Genomic DNA, 18,434 nt, shown 5'->3' with positions numbered 1-18,434 from the left:
AGGAGCCTCTTCAGTAGGGCTGGGTGAGTGTGGGTCTCGCCCGCTAGGCCAGGTGGATTGTGGACCACAGTTCACATTACCTCTGACTTTTGGTCATGCTGGCTGCGGCTTATGGGAGATGTAGTCCACAACATCTGGAGAATACAATATTGGCTACCCCTGATTTAAGGGATAGGGTATGATCAGTAGTATGTGACTTATTTTAATGGCAGACATCTCTGCCCCCACCATGTCTAATCCCAATCTGTTTTTGAAACACCTTCAGGTTTCCACAAAGCACGGAGGACTGATGTTGGAGAAACACTGCTAAAGCTTTAATGGACATCACATAAAGGCTTTTGGATCCTGGCCAAAACTCCTAGCTTTCTTACACTAATGAAGATGATGGGATAAAGGCTTAAAAGTGCAGAAACTTCATAAGAAGTACATGTTGTTAGCAAGTTCAGATGTACTATAAATGATATTACCACTGTTGCCCAAATTTCAAGTCAATCACAGCTTATTGCCATTTTTTATACATACTATACAGTTTCTCTTAAGTACTTAAAAATAACTCCTTGCAAGAAAAATATGATATTGCAGTTACGTACCTTTTAGCTCACTAATGCTTTGAAATAAAAGCACAACAGAGAGAAGTGTGCAGAGTAGTTTGCTCCCATCTATTGCTTTTGTATTTTCACGTCATACAAAACAAAAAACAAAACAAAACAAAAAACAGTCTTAGTACATATCCTTGTAGATTTCTTGTAGTAAAGGATGTAAGTGTGCATCAGATTCAGTCTTTTTGATAATCTGAACAAGCTGAGCATGTTCTGTGACAAGCTGTCGGAGGTCGGCCATTTTCTGTAGAAGCTTTGGGAAAAGGAAGATGTCATCAGGGTGGTTGTTTTGCAAGTGAAGTTTTAGTACATGCACAATGCTCTCCTGCATCTTTTCAATGTGTCTTATGTTTACAAGGCCAGGGCGATCTGTTCACCAAAACAAACAAAAAACGCATCAAGTTATTGTAGAAGAGTTAATCTGTGACCATAAATTATATTTGCTTAAGACCCCACTGAAAGACCCACTAAAAGACCTTCTCTGTAATGTTAACTGCAAGAATGAGGGTAGTAGAGTTTTTAAGACTGCTAGACTAGGGAAAATCTGCTTCAAATCCTCATACAGCCACAAATCAAGAGACAAATATAAACAGAAAGCAGTTTTTAAACAGAAAAAAACATATTTTTGATCTGTTAAACTGTTTGCCTTGTCATTTATAGCTATCCTTTTGTCCATTTTTGCTCTCAACCAACTCAAACACCTTATGAAAGGAAATTACTAGAAACAGGGAAAGGTAAAATTCACACGAGGTTCATGAGGGACAGCAGCTAATCATTCATTCTGCACAGTATAACGCAAGAAATATTCCAATATTTTCATCTGTTTCTCAACCGCCCAAAATCTACTGTTATATTCTTGATCTTACTGTTACTTGCTTAAATAATGGCTTTATTGCTATTGTTAGCTGCCCTGAATACTATATTGTAGAAAGGTGGGGAGGTAGTATAAATGGAAATAAATAACTACTAATTAGAATACATAGGTATAGAAGCTTTAAGTCTTACCTCCACAACAAATTATAGCAGCCACAAAAAGAGCTATATCGCTGTCATCTAACTCCAATGCATTGAATTTCATTGCAAAATCAAACTTCGGTTCCATGATATCACAAAATGGCTTCCTTAAACTTTTGAGGAATTCTCGAGTTATAAAACCATTTCCGTAGGCTACTAGCATTCCATCTTTGTTCATTACAGAGGATAATGTGGCAAAAATGGCTTCATAAACTCCGTATTTTAATAGCGTCACCTGGTCATTCAAGTCTAGGTTAGAGAAGCCAGGGATGGATTTGGCAAATTCTGTAAGTTCTGTTACAGCCTCGACGGAGGTACATTGGCAGCAGTGGAAAATCCGAACTTCTGCCTCCTTGTTTTGTATTCCATTGGCTACCAGTTTGGCCACCAGTGTCTTCTCTGCCATACACAATGTATCCATATCATGTATAACAAATGGCTACAAAGAGATATTAAAGTAAATATGTTAACTATTTACAAATATACTAATAGCAACAGAATATACTAAGATATTAACAGGAACAAAACAAATATAATCAAAGCCCCTACTGAAGGTGTCTCTTCAGAACCAGGTTTAATGGAAGGTGGGGTCCACCACTGCAAAAAAATTGTTTCAAGAACATTGAGCATTTTGAAAGAGGTAATGAAGACACTGTAAGATGACACCACCAGAAGCATTTGCCCCATGTGGATTTGCTTGTACAGTATATTAAGTCTCACAGCCTAAGGTAGTAAGATTTAAGACAATGGTTTGGAACCCACAGCCTTGGGCACCATATCTCACAATGGCACCCCAACCCCACAGGGGCATATTTTCAGAAGGCAAAGAGACCCACAGATGGAAGGCACATGCGAATTGCTTTGTAGCCAAAATGTCCACACCCACAAGCAAGAGGGAGACATCTGTGAGCATGGCTGAATCCCAAGATCAGGAGACTGCACACAGGAAGAGTTATGCTGAGGCTCCAATACTTTGGCCACCTCATGAGAAGAGAAGACTCCCTGGAAAAGACCCTGATGTTGGGAAAGATGGAGGGCACAAGGAGAAGGGGACGCCAGAGGATGAGATGGTTGGACAGTGTTCTCGAAGCTGCGAACATGAGTTTGACCAAACTGCGGGAGGCACTGGAAGACAGGAATGCCTGGTGTGCTCTGGTCCATGGGATCACGAAGAGTCGGACACGACTAAACAACAAACCCGGATAGAATTGCACCCATCAACCAAATATTTCAATTCATTGCAGTAAAGATTCCAATTCAGTTTATTCTGGAAAACCCACATCATGTGGATTTAAAAAACACAACACAACTCTAGCAACTCTGGCAAAATTACAACTTACTTTTGAAAACTGCCCATTCAAAATCAGGTTACTATGTACCACCAGGGATTGTAAGAAGCAGTTATGGAATACTGAGCAGTTTATTATATGCATACATTGCCTGAATACTTTCATAGTCACATGTGATCTTAAAATAATATAATCTTTACTGCAATTACTGCAATGGGGGAGGAAGAACTTCCTATTGATTCAAATAGACATGCCACCTTTTAATGGTGAAACAACAATCCCAATTTTCTTTTCAATCCTGTGTTCATTTTTTTGCTTTTGATGTAAATACAATTAGAGCAGAGAGGAATGATGTAAGGCCATTTCAGACCATTTTTAACTAGATGTTGTAAAACTTTGCTGCTTTTGCTTTTGCTGGAGAACTAAGATATTGCAAGCTTAGTTATTTCTAAAACTCAGTTAATCATTTCCCAACGCAGTCAAAGAAGTTCATTCAGTAACAGAATCTCTCCCCATCTCTCTCATTCACCACCCCTGCCACCACAAACAAATATCCCCCCCAGCCAAATATGCTTTAGGAACTGTCCAGTGTAAATTTGGTATCCTTGACTTGAAATGAATGAGGCTGAAGCATGTTTAACGTTGGCTGGATTATAGCATTAGTATTTTTAGTGGATTCATTTACGACTTGCATCCTCTAAAAGAGGGAGAGCAGGGGAAACCACCTTCAGGGCAAGATCCAGCCAAAAGATAAGCACTTCTAAATCCTGTTGGACTTGTGAGAAAAAAAAATTCTGTGTTTCCTGGTGCCAAGCAGATAAAGTTTCACATATCTCCAATTTATCTCTTTCACCTCCCTTTCCTTCTGTCCCTCTCACCCCCAATGCAAAACCACCTAGGCTAGTATGGCTACCACACAGAACAACTGGCTCAAAAGTAAAAAAGGACCATTTCAGCACACAGGCTGCAGCTTTTCATACTCACCTACAGGCAACATGACAAGGGGTGTGTGTGTCCCTATAATTAAAGCCCCCGTTTCCTTTATTTCTTTTTCTTTTGTTTAAAAGCAGTTGAAGAGGTTATGTGGTATAAGACTGCCCAGTTCAGCTGTATACTTCTATGAAAATGGCTAAATAAACAACAGTCAACTGCCTAGCAATAAAACTTCAAAATGCCAGAAGTTCAGTCCTTAGGAAAGCTTTCATCACAAGCTGCTCAGAACAATTGGTGTGGGTTTAACTCAGCATTTACAAAAGTATCCAGAGCACACTCTCTTTGAGGATTACTTTCATGCTGCTCTTTTATATTGTGCAGTTTTTATCTTTCTCTGTTCATTTGTTTTACTGTCTTTTTAACTTTATGTAAACTGTCCAGGAAACTTGGTGGGGTACATATCCTCAAAATAAACAAATAATAATAATAATAAGGCTGCCTCCGGATTAAAATAAAATTTGCTCATACAAAAGTTTTAACAGATCAAGAGAGAGAGAGAGAGAGACTGGCAGGTTCCATCTGCCGTTCTTAGAAGTGCTTTTACTTGTCCTACATACACATTAGCTCACCATTTGCTTAGTTTGCTATTTTTAAACTTTATGATGGCAAATACTTACTGGATTGTTACTGGTTTTTCCTGCAAGTATGAGTCTGGCTTTGACCTTGTTCATATTAAAGTTTTTCAAATACGCTTCATAAATTCTCTTGGCGAGTGATTTTAGATCTGCGATTTCAGAATTCTCTATACAATGATCACCTGTTAGAATTTCAGCTTTCAGCTTTGCCTTCTCTGACCTTGGCATCCGTCCAAATCGAATAGCTGAGGAGAAAACATGCATTTAAAGTGGAACAACAGCACAAAAATTTGTTCTCCAATTGTAAGCCTGATCTTAAGCTCAAATACTAGCTTACCAGGATCCTAGCACCAGCAGCACAAGGAGTAAACTAGCCCCACAGACTGAGACCCCATTCCTATCTATTTGTGACCCCATAAAGAATTCAAGATCTGCAGCTCGTTCCCACATCTTTTTGGTAAAGGTCTACTTAAGCCCATCAGAAGTGGGAGAATGGCTGCATTGATACATCATCTCCTTTTACTAAGAAGCACATGGTAGCAGTGCCACAGTTTTTCCAGCCTTTGTGGGTAGCTAACCCACAACTCCTTAATTGATGTGAATTGCTGGAAAGCTGCAGCTAAACTGAGAAAGGCAGCTTAGAGAAGGTGTGTGAAGAGGAAAGAAACACAGCAAAAAAGGGACAGAATAAATGGGAGAAAGATGAGGCTTTGGAGAAACCTGCAGAGTAGGGAAAGAAAAGGGGGCAACAATGAGGTGCAGAGTGATGCAGGGCTGGCCCTACGTGCAGGCTGGGTGGCGCAGGGCACCATGGCGCCGGCCCGCCAGGAGGGCGCCGCGAGCTGCGCCCACCCGCTGGCCGACCGATCCGCCGCGCAGCTGCGCCTGCCCGCCCGCCTGCCACGCAGCAGCGCCTGTTGCACCCGCGCTGTGCGCGGCGCCCACCCGCCCACTGTGCTGGGAAACGGGGTGGGAGGGCGCCGGAGGGATCCGGCGCACCATGGCACCGGGGGCGCCTAAGACGGCGCTGGAGTGATGTGTGGTATAATGAGAAGAAGGTGCAATTTAAAGTACAGAAAGAAATAGGGTGTTAATGTAGTGAATTCCCACACACTGCATTAAAACTGCAATACAAACACTTCCCACAGATAAATGCATCAAAAACATCTTTATTGTATTAATTAATAAAAACCAAGAAGTAGCTTATTTGAGTTGTGTATCACCAACCAGACCATAGTCCAATATAGCAGCCACCAGAACTGTCCCTCCCTAAACCGAATTCCTATCTGCACCAACAGCACACAGTGTAACAACTGAAGCAGAATCTAACATTCATTCAGTCATTGGTGTTATCTCAGTCTCTTTAGGTCTCTCAGCCTTGCAGCTTGGATGTTTATTTTATTAAAGGAGAATGGTGCACCTTCAGATTCAGACCTAGCAACATTCTGTGCCCTATTGTAGCAATTTTACATTGAAATTTGCGAATGAATGTTAACTACAGTGTTCAATACATGAATAGTTTGAAACTGATTAGAGGCTTGTAGCCCAAGATAGGAAGAGAGGTGGTAAGGGAACATCAAGCTGCTTTAAATGAATTCAAATCTCCAGGGCCTGATGAGCTGCATCTAAAGCTTCTAAAGGAGCTTGCAGATGTAATTTCACAGCCTTTGTCTATGATGTTTGAGAATTATTGGAGAACAGGTGAAGTCCCTGCAGACTGGAGGTGGGCAAATGGTGTCCCCATCTTCAAAAATGAGGAAAAAAGGTAACTACCGACCAGTGAACTTGACTTCAATACCAGGAAAGATCCTAGAATATGGTCGGTCTGTGAGCATTTAGAAAAGGATGATGTGATTACTAAGACCTAGCAAGGGTTTCTCAAAAACAAGTCATGTCACAAATCTCATTTCTTTTTTTTTATGGAGTTACAAGCTTGGTGGATCAGAGGAATGCTGTGGACATAGTGTATCTTGATTTGAGAAAGGCTCTTGATGAAGCCTTTCTTTGTGATGAAACTGGCAAAATGTGGGTTGAATGAGGTAACTGTAGCTGGTTGACCAAACCCAAAGTTGACCAAACCATTAATGGTTCCTCATCATCCTGGAAAAAGGGAGAAGTGGGACAGCAGGGTTCTGTCCTGGGCCTGTTGTTGTTCAATGTCTTTATCATAGAATCATGGAGTTGGAAGAGACCACAAGGGCCATCCAGTCCAACCCCCTGCCAAGCAGGAAACACCATCAAAGCATTCTTGACATATGCCTGTCAAGCCTCTGCTTAAAGACCTCCAAAGAAGGAGACTCCACCACACTCCTTGGTAGCAAATTCCAGTGCCGAACAGCTCTTACTGTCAGGAAGTTCTTCCTAATGTTTAGGTGGAATCTTCTTTCCTGTAGTTTGAATCCATTGCTCCGTGTCCGCTTCTCTGGAGCAGCAGAAAACAATCTTTCTCCCTCCTCTATATGACATCCTTTTATATATTTGAACATGGCTATCCTATCACCCCTTAACCTTCTCTTCTCCAGGCTAAACATACCCAGCTCCCTAAGCCGTTCCTCATAAGGCATTGTTTCCAGGCCTTTGACCATTTTCGTTGCCCTCCTCTGGACACGCTCCAGCTCGTCAGTATCCTTCTTGAACTGTGGTGCCCAGAACTGGACACAGTACTCCAGGTGAGGTCTGACCAGAGCAGAATACAGTGGTACTATTACTTCCCTTGATCTACATGCTATACTCCTATTGGTGCAGCCCAGAATTGCATTGGCTTTTTTAGCTGCTGCATCACACTGTTGACTCATGTCAAGTTTGTGGTCTACCAAGACTCCTAGATCCTTGTCACATGTACTGCTCTCAAGCCAGGTGTCCCCCATCCTGTATTTGTGCCTTTTATGTTTTTGCCGAAGTGTAGTACTTTACATTTCTCCTTGTTAAAATTCATCTTGCTGGCTTTGGCCCAGTTGTCTAATCTGTTAAGGTCATTTTGAAGTGTGATCCTGTCCTCTGGAGTATTAGCCACCCCTCCCAATTTGGTGTCGTCTGCAAACTTGGCTCAGGATGTCCTCAAGCCCATCATCCAAGTCATTGATAAAGATGTTGAATAAGAATGGGCCCAAGACAGAACCCTGTGGCACCCCACCAGTCACTACTCTCCAGGATGAGGAGGAGCCATTGATGAGCACCCTTTGGGTTCGGTCAATCAGTTTATAGCAATGACAAACCTAGACAGCATCTTAAAAAGTAGAGATATCACCTTGCCTACAAAGGTCCGTGTAGTTAAAGCTATGGTTTTCCCAGTGGTGATGTATGGAAGTGAGAGCTGGACCATCAAGAAGGCTGATCGCCGAAGAATTGATGCTTTTGAGTTGTGGTGCTGGAGGAGACTCTTGAGAGTCCCATGGACTGCAAGAAGATCAAACCTATCCATTCTTAAGGAAATCAGCCCTGGGTGCTCACTGGAAGGACAGATCGTGAAGCTGAGGCTCCAATACTTTGGCCACCTCATGAGAAGAGAAGAATCCTTGGAAAAGACCCTGATGTTGGGAAAGATTGAGGGCACTAGGAGAAGGGGACGACAGAGGACGAGATGGTTGGACAGTGTTCTCGAAGCTACGAACATGAGTTTGACCAAACTGCGGGAGGCAGTGGAAGACAGGAGTGCCTGGCGTGCTATGGTCCCATGGGGTCACGAAGAGTCGGACATGACTAAACGACTAAACAACAACAACAACAGTCAGTTTATAAACAACTTGGATGAAGGAATTGAGGGAAGGAATTCATGTGCAAATTTGCACATGACACCGAACTATTTTTTGGGGGGGGGGGGAGTAGCTAATGCTGCAGAATACAGAACTGGGTTTCAAAATGACCTTATCATATTGGAGAACTGAGCTGAAACTAACAAAATGAATTTCAATAGGGACAACTATATGGTTCTATACATAGGCAGGAAGAACCAGCTGCACAAATATAGGCTGGGGGACATCTGGCTTACTAGTGGTACATGTGAAAAGCTTAACAGGAGTCAACAATGTGATGCAACAGCAAAAAAAAAAAAAAGACTAATGTTACTCTAGGCTGCATCAGCCAGATCAAGGGAAGTAATAGTACCATTCTTTTCTGCCTTGGTCAGACCATTCCTGGAATACTATGTTCAGTTCTGGGCACCACAATTTAAGCTGGGACATGTACAGAGGAGAGCAACCAAGACAATTGAGGGTCTGGAGTCCATGCCTTGTGAGGAACGGTTGAAGGAGCTGAGTATGTTTAGCCTGGAAGAGAGGAGACTTAGACGAGATATGATAGCCATCTTCTAATATCTAAAGGGCTGTCACATGGAAGATGGAGCAAGCTTGTTTTCTTCTTCTCTGGAGGGTAGGACTTGAAACAGTGGTTTCAAGTTACAAGAAATGATATTCTGACTAAACATCAGGAATAACTTTCTGAAAGTAAGAGCTGTTCAACCATGAAACAGTCTCCCTCGGGAGGTTGTAGGCTCTCCTTCCTTGGAGGTTTTTAAGCAGAGGTTAGATGGCCATCTGTCATGGATGCTTTAGATGAGATTCCTGCATTGCAGGGGATTGGACTAGATCAGGGGTGGCCAACTCCCAAGAGACTGTGATCTACTTTCAGAATTAAAATCTGGCAGTGATCTACCCCCATTTTGGGGGGTTCAGCTCAATGTGGATTTTAGGGAGAAGGAAAGTGGGGTGACCAGATTTGGTAACCTTTTTTGGGGGCAGCACTGCCCAAATACTTTTCTTACAGAGGACAACAGAAACTTTTAGAGATTTCCTGGGAGAGAGTTGCATAAAAGCACTCACAAAACTGTACGCAGCACAAACTCCATTAACCTACCTATCAAGATTTCTTAAAAAATACATGCCTTCATCCATTGTTAGTGTGACATCTGCGTCACCATTTCGGCAACCAACTGTTTGATATCAGGCGAGTACTGTGTCAGGGCCAGCTTCAGGGAATCTGTCATGTTTGAACGTTGCTTACTCTTTGTCATTTTTAAATATGAAAATGCAGATTCACACAAATAAGTACCAGTAGAACCAAAACATGAGTTCTAAAGGTGGGAAGCAAATACACACACATAAAGACAATTGTTGCAGTGTTGTTTTCCAGGCAGTCCACCTTAAGATCATAAAACTGTCCCTATTAAACTCCTATGTATCCAGAAACAGCAAAGCCCCCCCCAAAAAAACACAGCAGCATCCCCCCTCCCAAATGCCCCTCAGGAAATCCCAATACACATAAAATTACTACTTGTGTTACCAGCATAGGATAGTTAAAACAACCTTTTGAGGGTTCAAGAGGAGGGAAGGCAGGCAGGTAAAGGGGATGATGTGCATTTCACGGGGAAGCTGAGAAGCAGAATCAGCGAGACTCCTGCCTAGAGTGGCAGCAGCAGGCGAGTGGTGGTGGGGTGATAGGAGAGAATATTAAGGACCCCTTGCCTGGTGGAATGATCAGCGGTTTTCACCCACCTGGTGCCCCTGTGTAAGTTTTGGACTACAGCTTCCATTGGCCCCTGGGGCTTCGTAGTCCAGAACCCCCTGAAAGACAGCAGGTTGGAGAAGACTGGGATAATGCAAATGCTGCCCCAGAACTTGCTGGCTTTATAAGCAGTGCATTCAAGGGGCTGTAGGGTGATCACAGAAGAGTGAGACCTGTGCCAACAGAGTGTACCCCATTCACGCCCAAGGAGAAGGTTATTTGCCCCCGAAGTTTGCAGAAGTACAAAAATATTCTAGCGGGTGTGGGAAGTCCTGAGGGGAGGACATATAATGAAGACTGAGTAGTGAGTCTGTTGCTGCTCCTGTCACCTCCTCCCGCCTCAGCCTTTCCTGCCGGCTTCCCTCCCTTGCTTGCTTGCTTGCTTGCTTGCTTGCTTGCCTCCTCCAGTCAGGAGCACCGGTGGCCCCCACCCCCGACTCCCAATACCCAGAGCCCTCGCCGGGGCACTGGCAAAGCTGTGCAGGTCATCCTCTCAGGAGCCGTGGCTCCCGCCCGCCCCCTCCCTCCCTCCCTCCGGCTCAGAGAAGCCTCCCTCCCATGACTCCTGTCTGCCCCTTCCTGGCTCACTTGCTGTTGCTTCTTGTTAAAAACCTCCAATTTATGAGTTTTGATTGATTCATTACATGCTTATCCATTTGAATGTAAAGAGAAGAGGAGTGGGAAAGGAGACTTGGTTTTTTTTAAGGGAGCCGGGGATCTCTCTGCTGGCATGAGGGAGGAGGAGCAATCCAGCCATTATGCGCAACGCACTCACACACACATACTGGTGAGTTCTATATCGGCAAGAGGGAAGGAGCTCTCCCTGCAATTCTGCAATTGCCCATGACTATTGAGCTTTTTGGGGGGGGGGACAAGAGTTGTTGAGGGCTTTTTTAAGGGGGGAGAACTCTTTTTTTTCTTTTAGGCTGGCAAGCACTAAGGAACCCACGATCTACCCGCAAGCTACCAGAAACTTCCTCGCAATCTACCGGTAGATCGCGATCGTCCTGTTGGACATGCCTGGACTAGATGATCATTGGGGCGCCTTCCAACTCTACAATGATTCCATTCTTTTCCCTTTGCTACCTTGCAATGTCTGGAATTGCTCATAACAATTCTGTGTTTCTTCACCTTCTGACATTGAACCAGATCCAAAGACTGGCAAACAGAAGGAACAGAGCATTCAATAAATGCTTGTGCAAACATTCAAGGAGTGTTATATTTAGTAGGCTCCTATAGCAGTTCTCATGCTTCTGTTTGTGCAAGTAGACCATCAACTTTGGATTTAATTTGACCTTTCTATCACAAGATACAGAACAATATTTTCAAGAGCAGAAAATGTATTCCATATCTGGATGGGAATATATGAATCCAAACAATGTTTGCTTCAGCCCTGTATTTGCATAAGATTTCATACCAGCTATACATGAAGAATCATTGTCCAACTTATTTTTTGTTGAAGTAAAACAAAAATTAGGGTCACTCTTACCTACCATTATGAGACATTCCAACTGAAAGGCACTTTTGAAAACGGCAGTACTGACATTTATTGCGATTCTTTTTCTGAATTTTGCAGTTGCGATCACACTTGTCATATGTAAGTTTTAGTCTGATTGTTCGCCTAAAAAAACCCTGTGAAAAGTTTAAAGACCAGACATTAGCATGTAATAAAAGCTTCTTATATTTGAATTGCATTATAATCCTAAACCTGTTTATGAGAAAACACTGCAAGACAATAGGACTTACTTCCAAGTAAAAATGTCTAGGATTGTTCTATACATTTTTCCCCTATTCAGCTATATGTAGATGTTAGAGTAATAATAGCAAATTTTATGTAAAATATTAATTTAAACTTAATACTACATTGTGGAACTCCTCCTTGCTCTGATTAACATGGTTAACACAGACATAAGAGCCAGATTTTCAGGCTCTTAATTTTCCCCATCTCATATATACTCAGGGTGTGAATGTTTTCAGTGGATCTTTTCAATACCTTACCTAAAGGATAATTTATATGGTAACAGGTTTAGTAGTACAGTGGTACCTCGGTTTAAGTACACAATTGCTTCCGGAAGTCTGTACTTAACCTGAAGCAAACTTTCCCATTGAAAGTAATGGAAAGTGGATTAATCCATTCCAGACAGGTCCGCGGAGTACTTAACCTGAAGCGAACTTTCCCATTGAAAGTAATGGAATGGAAAGTGGATTAATCCGTTCCAGACAGGTCCGCAGAGTACTCAACCTGAAGCGTACTTAACCCGAAGCGTAAGTGTAATTGGTTCTGGAAATCCGTACTTAACCTGAAGCATACTTAACTTGAAGCGAACTTTCCCATTGAAAATAATGGAAAGTGGATTAATCCGTTCCAGATGGGTCCGCCGTTCCAGATGGGTACTTAAAATGAAAGTATTCAAACCAAAGCGTACTTAAACGGAGGTATGACTGTATAAGGATGTCTGTGTTATAAATTATGTTCCCTTGTGAATGATCCCTGTTTATAAGACCATTATTAGCATCCATACTTTTTTTTCATTTCATGCCCTTCTGACTTATATGCTACTCAGGTTAATACTTTGTACATCTGATGAAGTGGACTGTAGTCTACAAAAGCTTATGAACCAATGAAGGTATTAGTCTTTAAGGAGCCAAAGGACTCATTGTTTTTATTATTCCTACCACTTCTGGTTTTGCCAGGGCTTTAAAAATCGTAGATAGATAGATAGATAGATTCAACAGAAGCCTCAGCTGGACAAAAATGTGTGTACACATTTTGGGCAGGGATAACTCTCTCAAACCACATTCAGTTCTCTTAAACTATCTCTAGCCTTTATTAGAATAGGAATGTAAAAATTTCAATCCGATCTTAAATTCCAAACAAACTGTCCACTAAATTACCACTCAAATTGCCGTAATTTTTGCTCCATAAAATGCACTTAGTTTTTAGAGGAGGAAAACAAGGGGGGGGATTCTGAATCAATGCCGCTGTCGGTGGTGGCGGCAGAGGGGGAACAGCCTTTCGGGCTGCTCGTCCCTCCCCCGCCACTGGGAGTCATGGCTCCGGCAGCAGAGGCATCCCTCTGCTCGAGGGATCCCACTGCCGTCTACTGCCTTCACTCCATAACACGCACAGACATTTTCCCTTCATTTTTAGGAGGGGAAAAGTGCATCTCATGGAGCGAAAAATACGATATTTGCTTAGATTGCGTGAAATAACTGGGTTATTTGAAGCTTTTACAAAATCAAGACATGTGGGAACCTAAATTATAGTGTCTTATCAGAAAAAACAGACTTCCAACTTTACACAGGTAAATTCCAACACAATTAATGCAAATCTTATTCAACAACCTTCTGCAGCTCTGCCAACTCCCCAAAGGCAAGTCTGATGAAGAGAAGGTGGTAAAACATCCCAAATAGAGATGCAATTATGAGAAATTATTCCCACCCACCTCTCCAGCTCAAAGCTAGAAAGGAGCTGCTGTTTGGCCAGTGGGAGACCTGTGCACTCCAAAAGCCTCTGTCACCCACTGCCAGTATTAGCCAAAGCATTCCTTTTCTAAGAACTGGTTACAGGTAGGTAGCCGTGTTGGTCTGGGTCGAAGTAAAATAAAAAAAATTCCTTCAGTAGCACCTTAAAGACCAACTAAGTTTTTATTTTGGTATGAGCTTTCGTGTGCATGCACACTTCTTCAGATTCTTCTAAGGAGAAAGGTAGAGGCAGATGTTTGAGCAAAGCTGTGGCCAGGAGTGCCTCTGCCACCAACCACCAATATTCATATGAATGGCAAGCAGCAGAGGCAGGTCAAGTCCTGGAGGGGAGGCTGGAGTGGCTGTTTGGGTTGCATAGTGCCACTCTACAAGATCCTGCTCCCCTCCTCTAACACGGTTGTCAGAGCTAAAAGCATGGCAGAAACTATTCCCACAGTTAACCTGGGTTTCCAGGCTCCTCTAATGCTTACTGTAGCTTGTGGAAACTCTGCCCTCCTGTCTCCAGCTACAGACGTGAAGGCAGAGGAGGGAAGCAGGCAATTGACCCTAATATTGTATGGAGATACAGCAAGAGGTCAGGGGCCAACTGCCCAAATTTATGCATATCTGCAGTCCAAGGGACACTTACTTATAAGTAAGCCCCACTGAACACAGTGAAACTTGTTTCTGAGTAAAGGTAAAGGTAAAGGGACCCCTGACCATTAGGTCCAGTCGTGACCGACTCTGGGGTTGCGCGCTCATCTCGCATTATTGGCCGAGGGAGCCAGCGTATAGCTTCCAGGTCATGTGACCAGCATGACAAAGCCGCTTCTGGCAAACCAGAGCAGCACATGGAAACGCCGTTTACCTTCCCGCTGTAGCGGTTCCTATTTATCTACTTGCATTTTGACGTGCTTTCGAACTGCTAGGTTGGCAGGAGCTGGGACCAAGCAACGGGAGCTCACCCCGTCGCAGGGATTCGAACCGCCGACCTTCTGATCAGCAAGCCCTAGGCTCAGTGGTTTAACCACAGCGCCACCTGGGTCCCATTGTTTCTGAGTAGATATGCATAAATCTGTTCTAGCAGGATCTCAATTACAAGTTTTGCCTTGGTTACCAAGGTCTGCCCAAGTTCATGGAGCTCTGAACATAACAAGTCAAATGAGATACTTTGAGTTAATAGGAAAAAAATGAAAAGAAATTCCTTCCAGTAGCACCTTAAAGACCAACTAAGTTTGTCATTGGTATGAGCTTTTGTGTGCATGTATCTGAAGAAGTGTGCATGCACACGAAAGCTCATAACAATGCCAAACTTAGTTGGTCTCTAAAATGCTACTGGAAGGAATTTTTTTATTTTGTTTTGACTATGTCAGACCAACAGTTACCTACCTGTAATTTGAGTTAATAGCATAGTGTTAAAATAGATCACATGAGGCATGTATACCAATTCTTTCTGTGGCATCTTTCATAGGCACTTCCCATTTTTCTTAATTTACAGTTCTTTAGCTCGCTTTGCTACTAGATGAATCCTTATTTTGCCCCAGTCCAAATCTCTCAATTATCTGTCAGTAAAAGTATTATGATACTCATTTCATAATGTATTGTATGCTAAAGCCAGCCTCCCTGAGCAGCCTTCCCCAACCTGGTGCCCTCCAGATTCTGGACTACATTTCCATGAGCCCCTGCCAGCCTGGCCAATGGTCAGGTATGATGGACATTGTAGTCCAAAACCTCCAGGCTGCACCAGGTTGGAGAAGGATAACCCAGAGCATCACTGAAGCACATTCCTGCCCAAACCCATTACAGTTGTGCTCAAGTATGAACAAACTGAGGAATGTCGAGTCTTACTAAAGCTGAAGCCATTGTCCAATTTACAAAATGGTCAAACAAAATCATTCTCAACAAAAACCATTAAACAAAAGCCTGGTTTATGAGCAAAGTAGTTATAAACTTATTCCAGACTATTTTCAGTAATGGAATTTTCTGATTGAATTGTGTATAGTAAAACAACATAGGGAGTTATGTGTCCTGCTGTACAGGAAAAGGTAGTTTCCATCTTAAATCAGAGTTTACATTTAAGCTGTAATACCAAAAAACTTCATGTAAAAAAATGACACACTATACTTTGAAGCAAAATTAATTAGAAGTAAGGCACATGGGTGTCAATAGAGTTTGTTTCCAAGTAATCATCCTTCTAAGCACATTCTCCCCATGTCTTAGAAGCTAGCTTTACTGAATTCAAAGGGGCTTACTCCCAGGTAAGTGGAGCTAGGACTGCTAACTTCACAAAGCACTTCTCATTAAGATCCAACTACGAATTTCTAGATTAAAAAAAACTTTTATTCAACAGCTCTAAAGGAATTAATTTGCTATTCTGGAATATCGTTATGCAGAGAATATTGTGGACAGTACCTTACAACCTTCACAAGCATGGACTCCATAATGGTAGCCTGAAGCTTTATCTCCACATATTCTACATTCAATATTTAGTGATGCACTTGGCAGTTCATCTTTGCTACCCGAAACTGTGGAAAAATTCACAGATGAGGGACTGGATGCTGGCGAGAGAGAGTCTGAAAGTTTTAAAAAAATGTTAGCAAATACTAACAGCAAACTCAGGTGACTGAAGCATATGAGTTTGGAAGCTAAACAAGACAACTCAAAATACTTGGCAGCAACCTAGTTAAGCAAAAGAACATATATCTGTGAATTAAAAGAAATTACTTTTTTCCAACTGCATGACAGGAACCTGTGAGAATTCTGGTGGCAGCTGAACTTATAGAGGATGGGTGGGTGGAGTATGGAAGAAAAGGGTTTTAATAAATAATAGACAAGCAAACTGTATTGTATCTACCACAAGTTTATGGCTGAGTGTGCCTGTCCCATCTTGGCAACCCCTGTTGAAGCAGAGCCAAGAGATGAGCAACAAGGGCAAACAGAGTCTTTTGCAGGTCCCACAGGAGGTCCTGGTGGACACACTGATGGCCCCTGGTTTACACAAATCCCAAATCATGTTTCAGCAGTACAGTGGTACCTCTGGTTAAGAACTTAATTCGTTCCGGAGGTCCGTTCTTAACCTGAAACTGTTCTTAACCTGAAGCACCACTTTAGCTAATGGGGCCTCCCACTGCTGCCACGCAATTTCTGTTCTCATCCTGAGGTTAAGTTCTTAACCCAAGGCACTACTTCTGGGTTAGCGGAGTCTGTAACCTGAAGCGTTTGTAACCCAAGGCACCACTGTATAGCAAACCAAGAATTTCAAATTGTATAGGTGCCATGAGGGTAAATAAAAGGTTGCTGCCATACATTAAGACAAAATCTGATTAAATTCATTCTAGATAATAACATTCTTACCTGTGATGATTGAGCCATCAGACGCAGCTCCATTTCCCAGGGACTGGAAGTCTGTTGCACTTAATGCTCCTGAACTGTCCCCACTTATAGATTGTGAGAGCTCTTGTATGGAATCCATATCTTGTAAGAATTCTTCAGATAAAGGACTATCAAGATCCTCATCCTTTAAGGGAAGGAGGGGGCAAAGCTGGCTTTCTATGTCCACCATTTCGGTGAAGCAAAGTATGTCGCTCAGCATTTATTAAGTGTCTGAAAGCAAAACAAATATGTTAGCAAGACAAGATGAGCCACTTATTTGCTATATTTGTATGATTCCCTCTCAAAATACCCAGGGATGTAGCTTATACAGTGAAAGGGGAAAGTATTTGATCCCCTGCTAAATTTCCTCATTTGCCCTCTGACAAAGGAATGACAAGTCCATAATTTTAATGGTAGGTTTATTGTAGCCGTGAGAGACAGAATAACAACAGGAAAAACCCCAGAAACCCAGAAGACAAAAGTCAGATATTGATGTGCATTATAATGAGTGAAATAAGTATTTGATCCCTTTGCAAAAGATGACTTAGTACTTGGTGGCTTAGTACTTGGTCCTGGCTGAGGGAAGGAGGTGCTCACCCAAGATTTTATGATACATGGTCCCGTCCATCATCCCTTCGATACGGTGAAGATGTCCTGTCCCCTTAGCAGAAAAACACCCCCCAAAGCTCAGAAGTTGTTGTTTGTTTGTTTTTTGCATTATCCACACAATGTCATAGTTTTCAGCATGTCACATCATATTTTCCTTTGTATAATCTGGATTTTCTCTTACTATAGGAAATCTGATAAATAAATGTCCCCCTCCATGTTTGACGGTGGGGATAGTGTTCTTGGGGTCGTAGGCAGCATTCCTTCTCCTCCTCCAAACAGTTGAGTTGATGCCAAAGAGCTCGATTTTGGTCTCATCTGACCACAACACTTTCACCCAGTTCTCCACTGGGTCATTTAGATGTGCATTGGAAAACTGCAGATGGGCCTGTACATGTGCTGTCTTGAGCAAGGGGACCTTGTGGGCTCTGCAAGAGCTCAGTCCTTCATGGCACAGTGTGTTACCAACTGTTTTCATGGTGACTATGGTCCCAGCTGCCCTGAGATCATTGAAAAGTTCCCCTCGCGTAGTTTTGGGCTGCTTCATCACCATTCTCATGATCATTGCAACTCCACAAGATGAGATCTTGCATGGAGCCCCAGAGGGAGGGAGGTTGACAGTTATTTTGTGTTTCTTCCATTTGCGAATTATTGCACCAATTGTTGTCACCTTCTCACCAAGCTGCTTGGCAATAGTCTTGTAGCCCAGTCCAGCCTTGTGCAGGTCTACAAGCTTGTCCCTGACAGCTCTTTGGTCTTGGTCATGGTGGCTACTTTGGAATCTGCTGGATTGATTGCTTCTGTTGACAGGTGTCTTTTGTACAGGTACTGTAACGAGCTGGGATTACAGGTAAGACCTCTCCCTTACAGCAGGTGCTTCTAATCTCAGCTTGTTACATACAGTGAATCATAGAATTGGAAGAGACCACAAGGGCCATCCAGTCCAACCCCCTGCCAAGCAGGAAACACCATCAAAGCATTCTTGACATATGCCTGTCAAGCCTCTGCTTAAAGACCTCCAA

The 18,434-nt window shown here is 42.7% G+C and overlaps 1 protein-coding gene across 7 annotated transcripts in view; it reads right to left on the bottom strand.

The window, feature by feature from the left end:
- Positions 1 to 638: 638 nt before the first annotated feature.
- The window catches only part of PPARA (peroxisome proliferator activated receptor alpha), a 32,040-nt gene continuing 14,244 nt past the window's right edge, over positions 639 to 18,434 (bottom strand). For 2 of the 7 annotated variants that reach the window (XM_035137565.3, XM_035137564.3), the window contains exons 3-8: positions 16,789 to 17,037; positions 15,847 to 16,007; positions 11,463 to 11,601; positions 4,513 to 4,715; positions 1,605 to 2,052; positions 639 to 968 (exon numbers count right to left, since the gene is read on the bottom strand). In XM_035137565.3, coding sequence (XP_034993456.1) covers positions 721 to 968; positions 1,605 to 2,052; positions 4,513 to 4,715; positions 11,463 to 11,601; positions 15,847 to 16,007; positions 16,789 to 17,026 — 1,437 coding nt within the window. In that variant the 5' untranslated portion in view covers positions 17,027 to 17,037 and the 3' untranslated portion in view covers positions 639 to 720. Of the gene's footprint in view, positions 969 to 1,604; positions 2,053 to 4,512; positions 4,716 to 11,458; positions 11,602 to 15,846; positions 16,008 to 16,788; positions 17,038 to 18,434 lie in introns of all 7 variants that reach the window. The other 5 variants (XM_088669966.1, XM_088669965.1, XM_088669964.1 and 2 more) reach the window with 3 other exon arrangements.

The sequence above is a fragment of the Zootoca vivipara genome, chromosome 5 (assembly GCF_965207765.1).
Source record: "Zootoca vivipara chromosome 5, rZooViv2.hap1.1, whole genome shotgun sequence".
Lineage (NCBI taxonomy): Eukaryota > Metazoa > Chordata > Lepidosauria > Squamata > Lacertidae > Zootoca > Zootoca vivipara.
The sequence above is the reverse complement of the archived record's forward strand: the minus strand, read 5'-3'. Positions and strand labels throughout refer to the sequence as shown.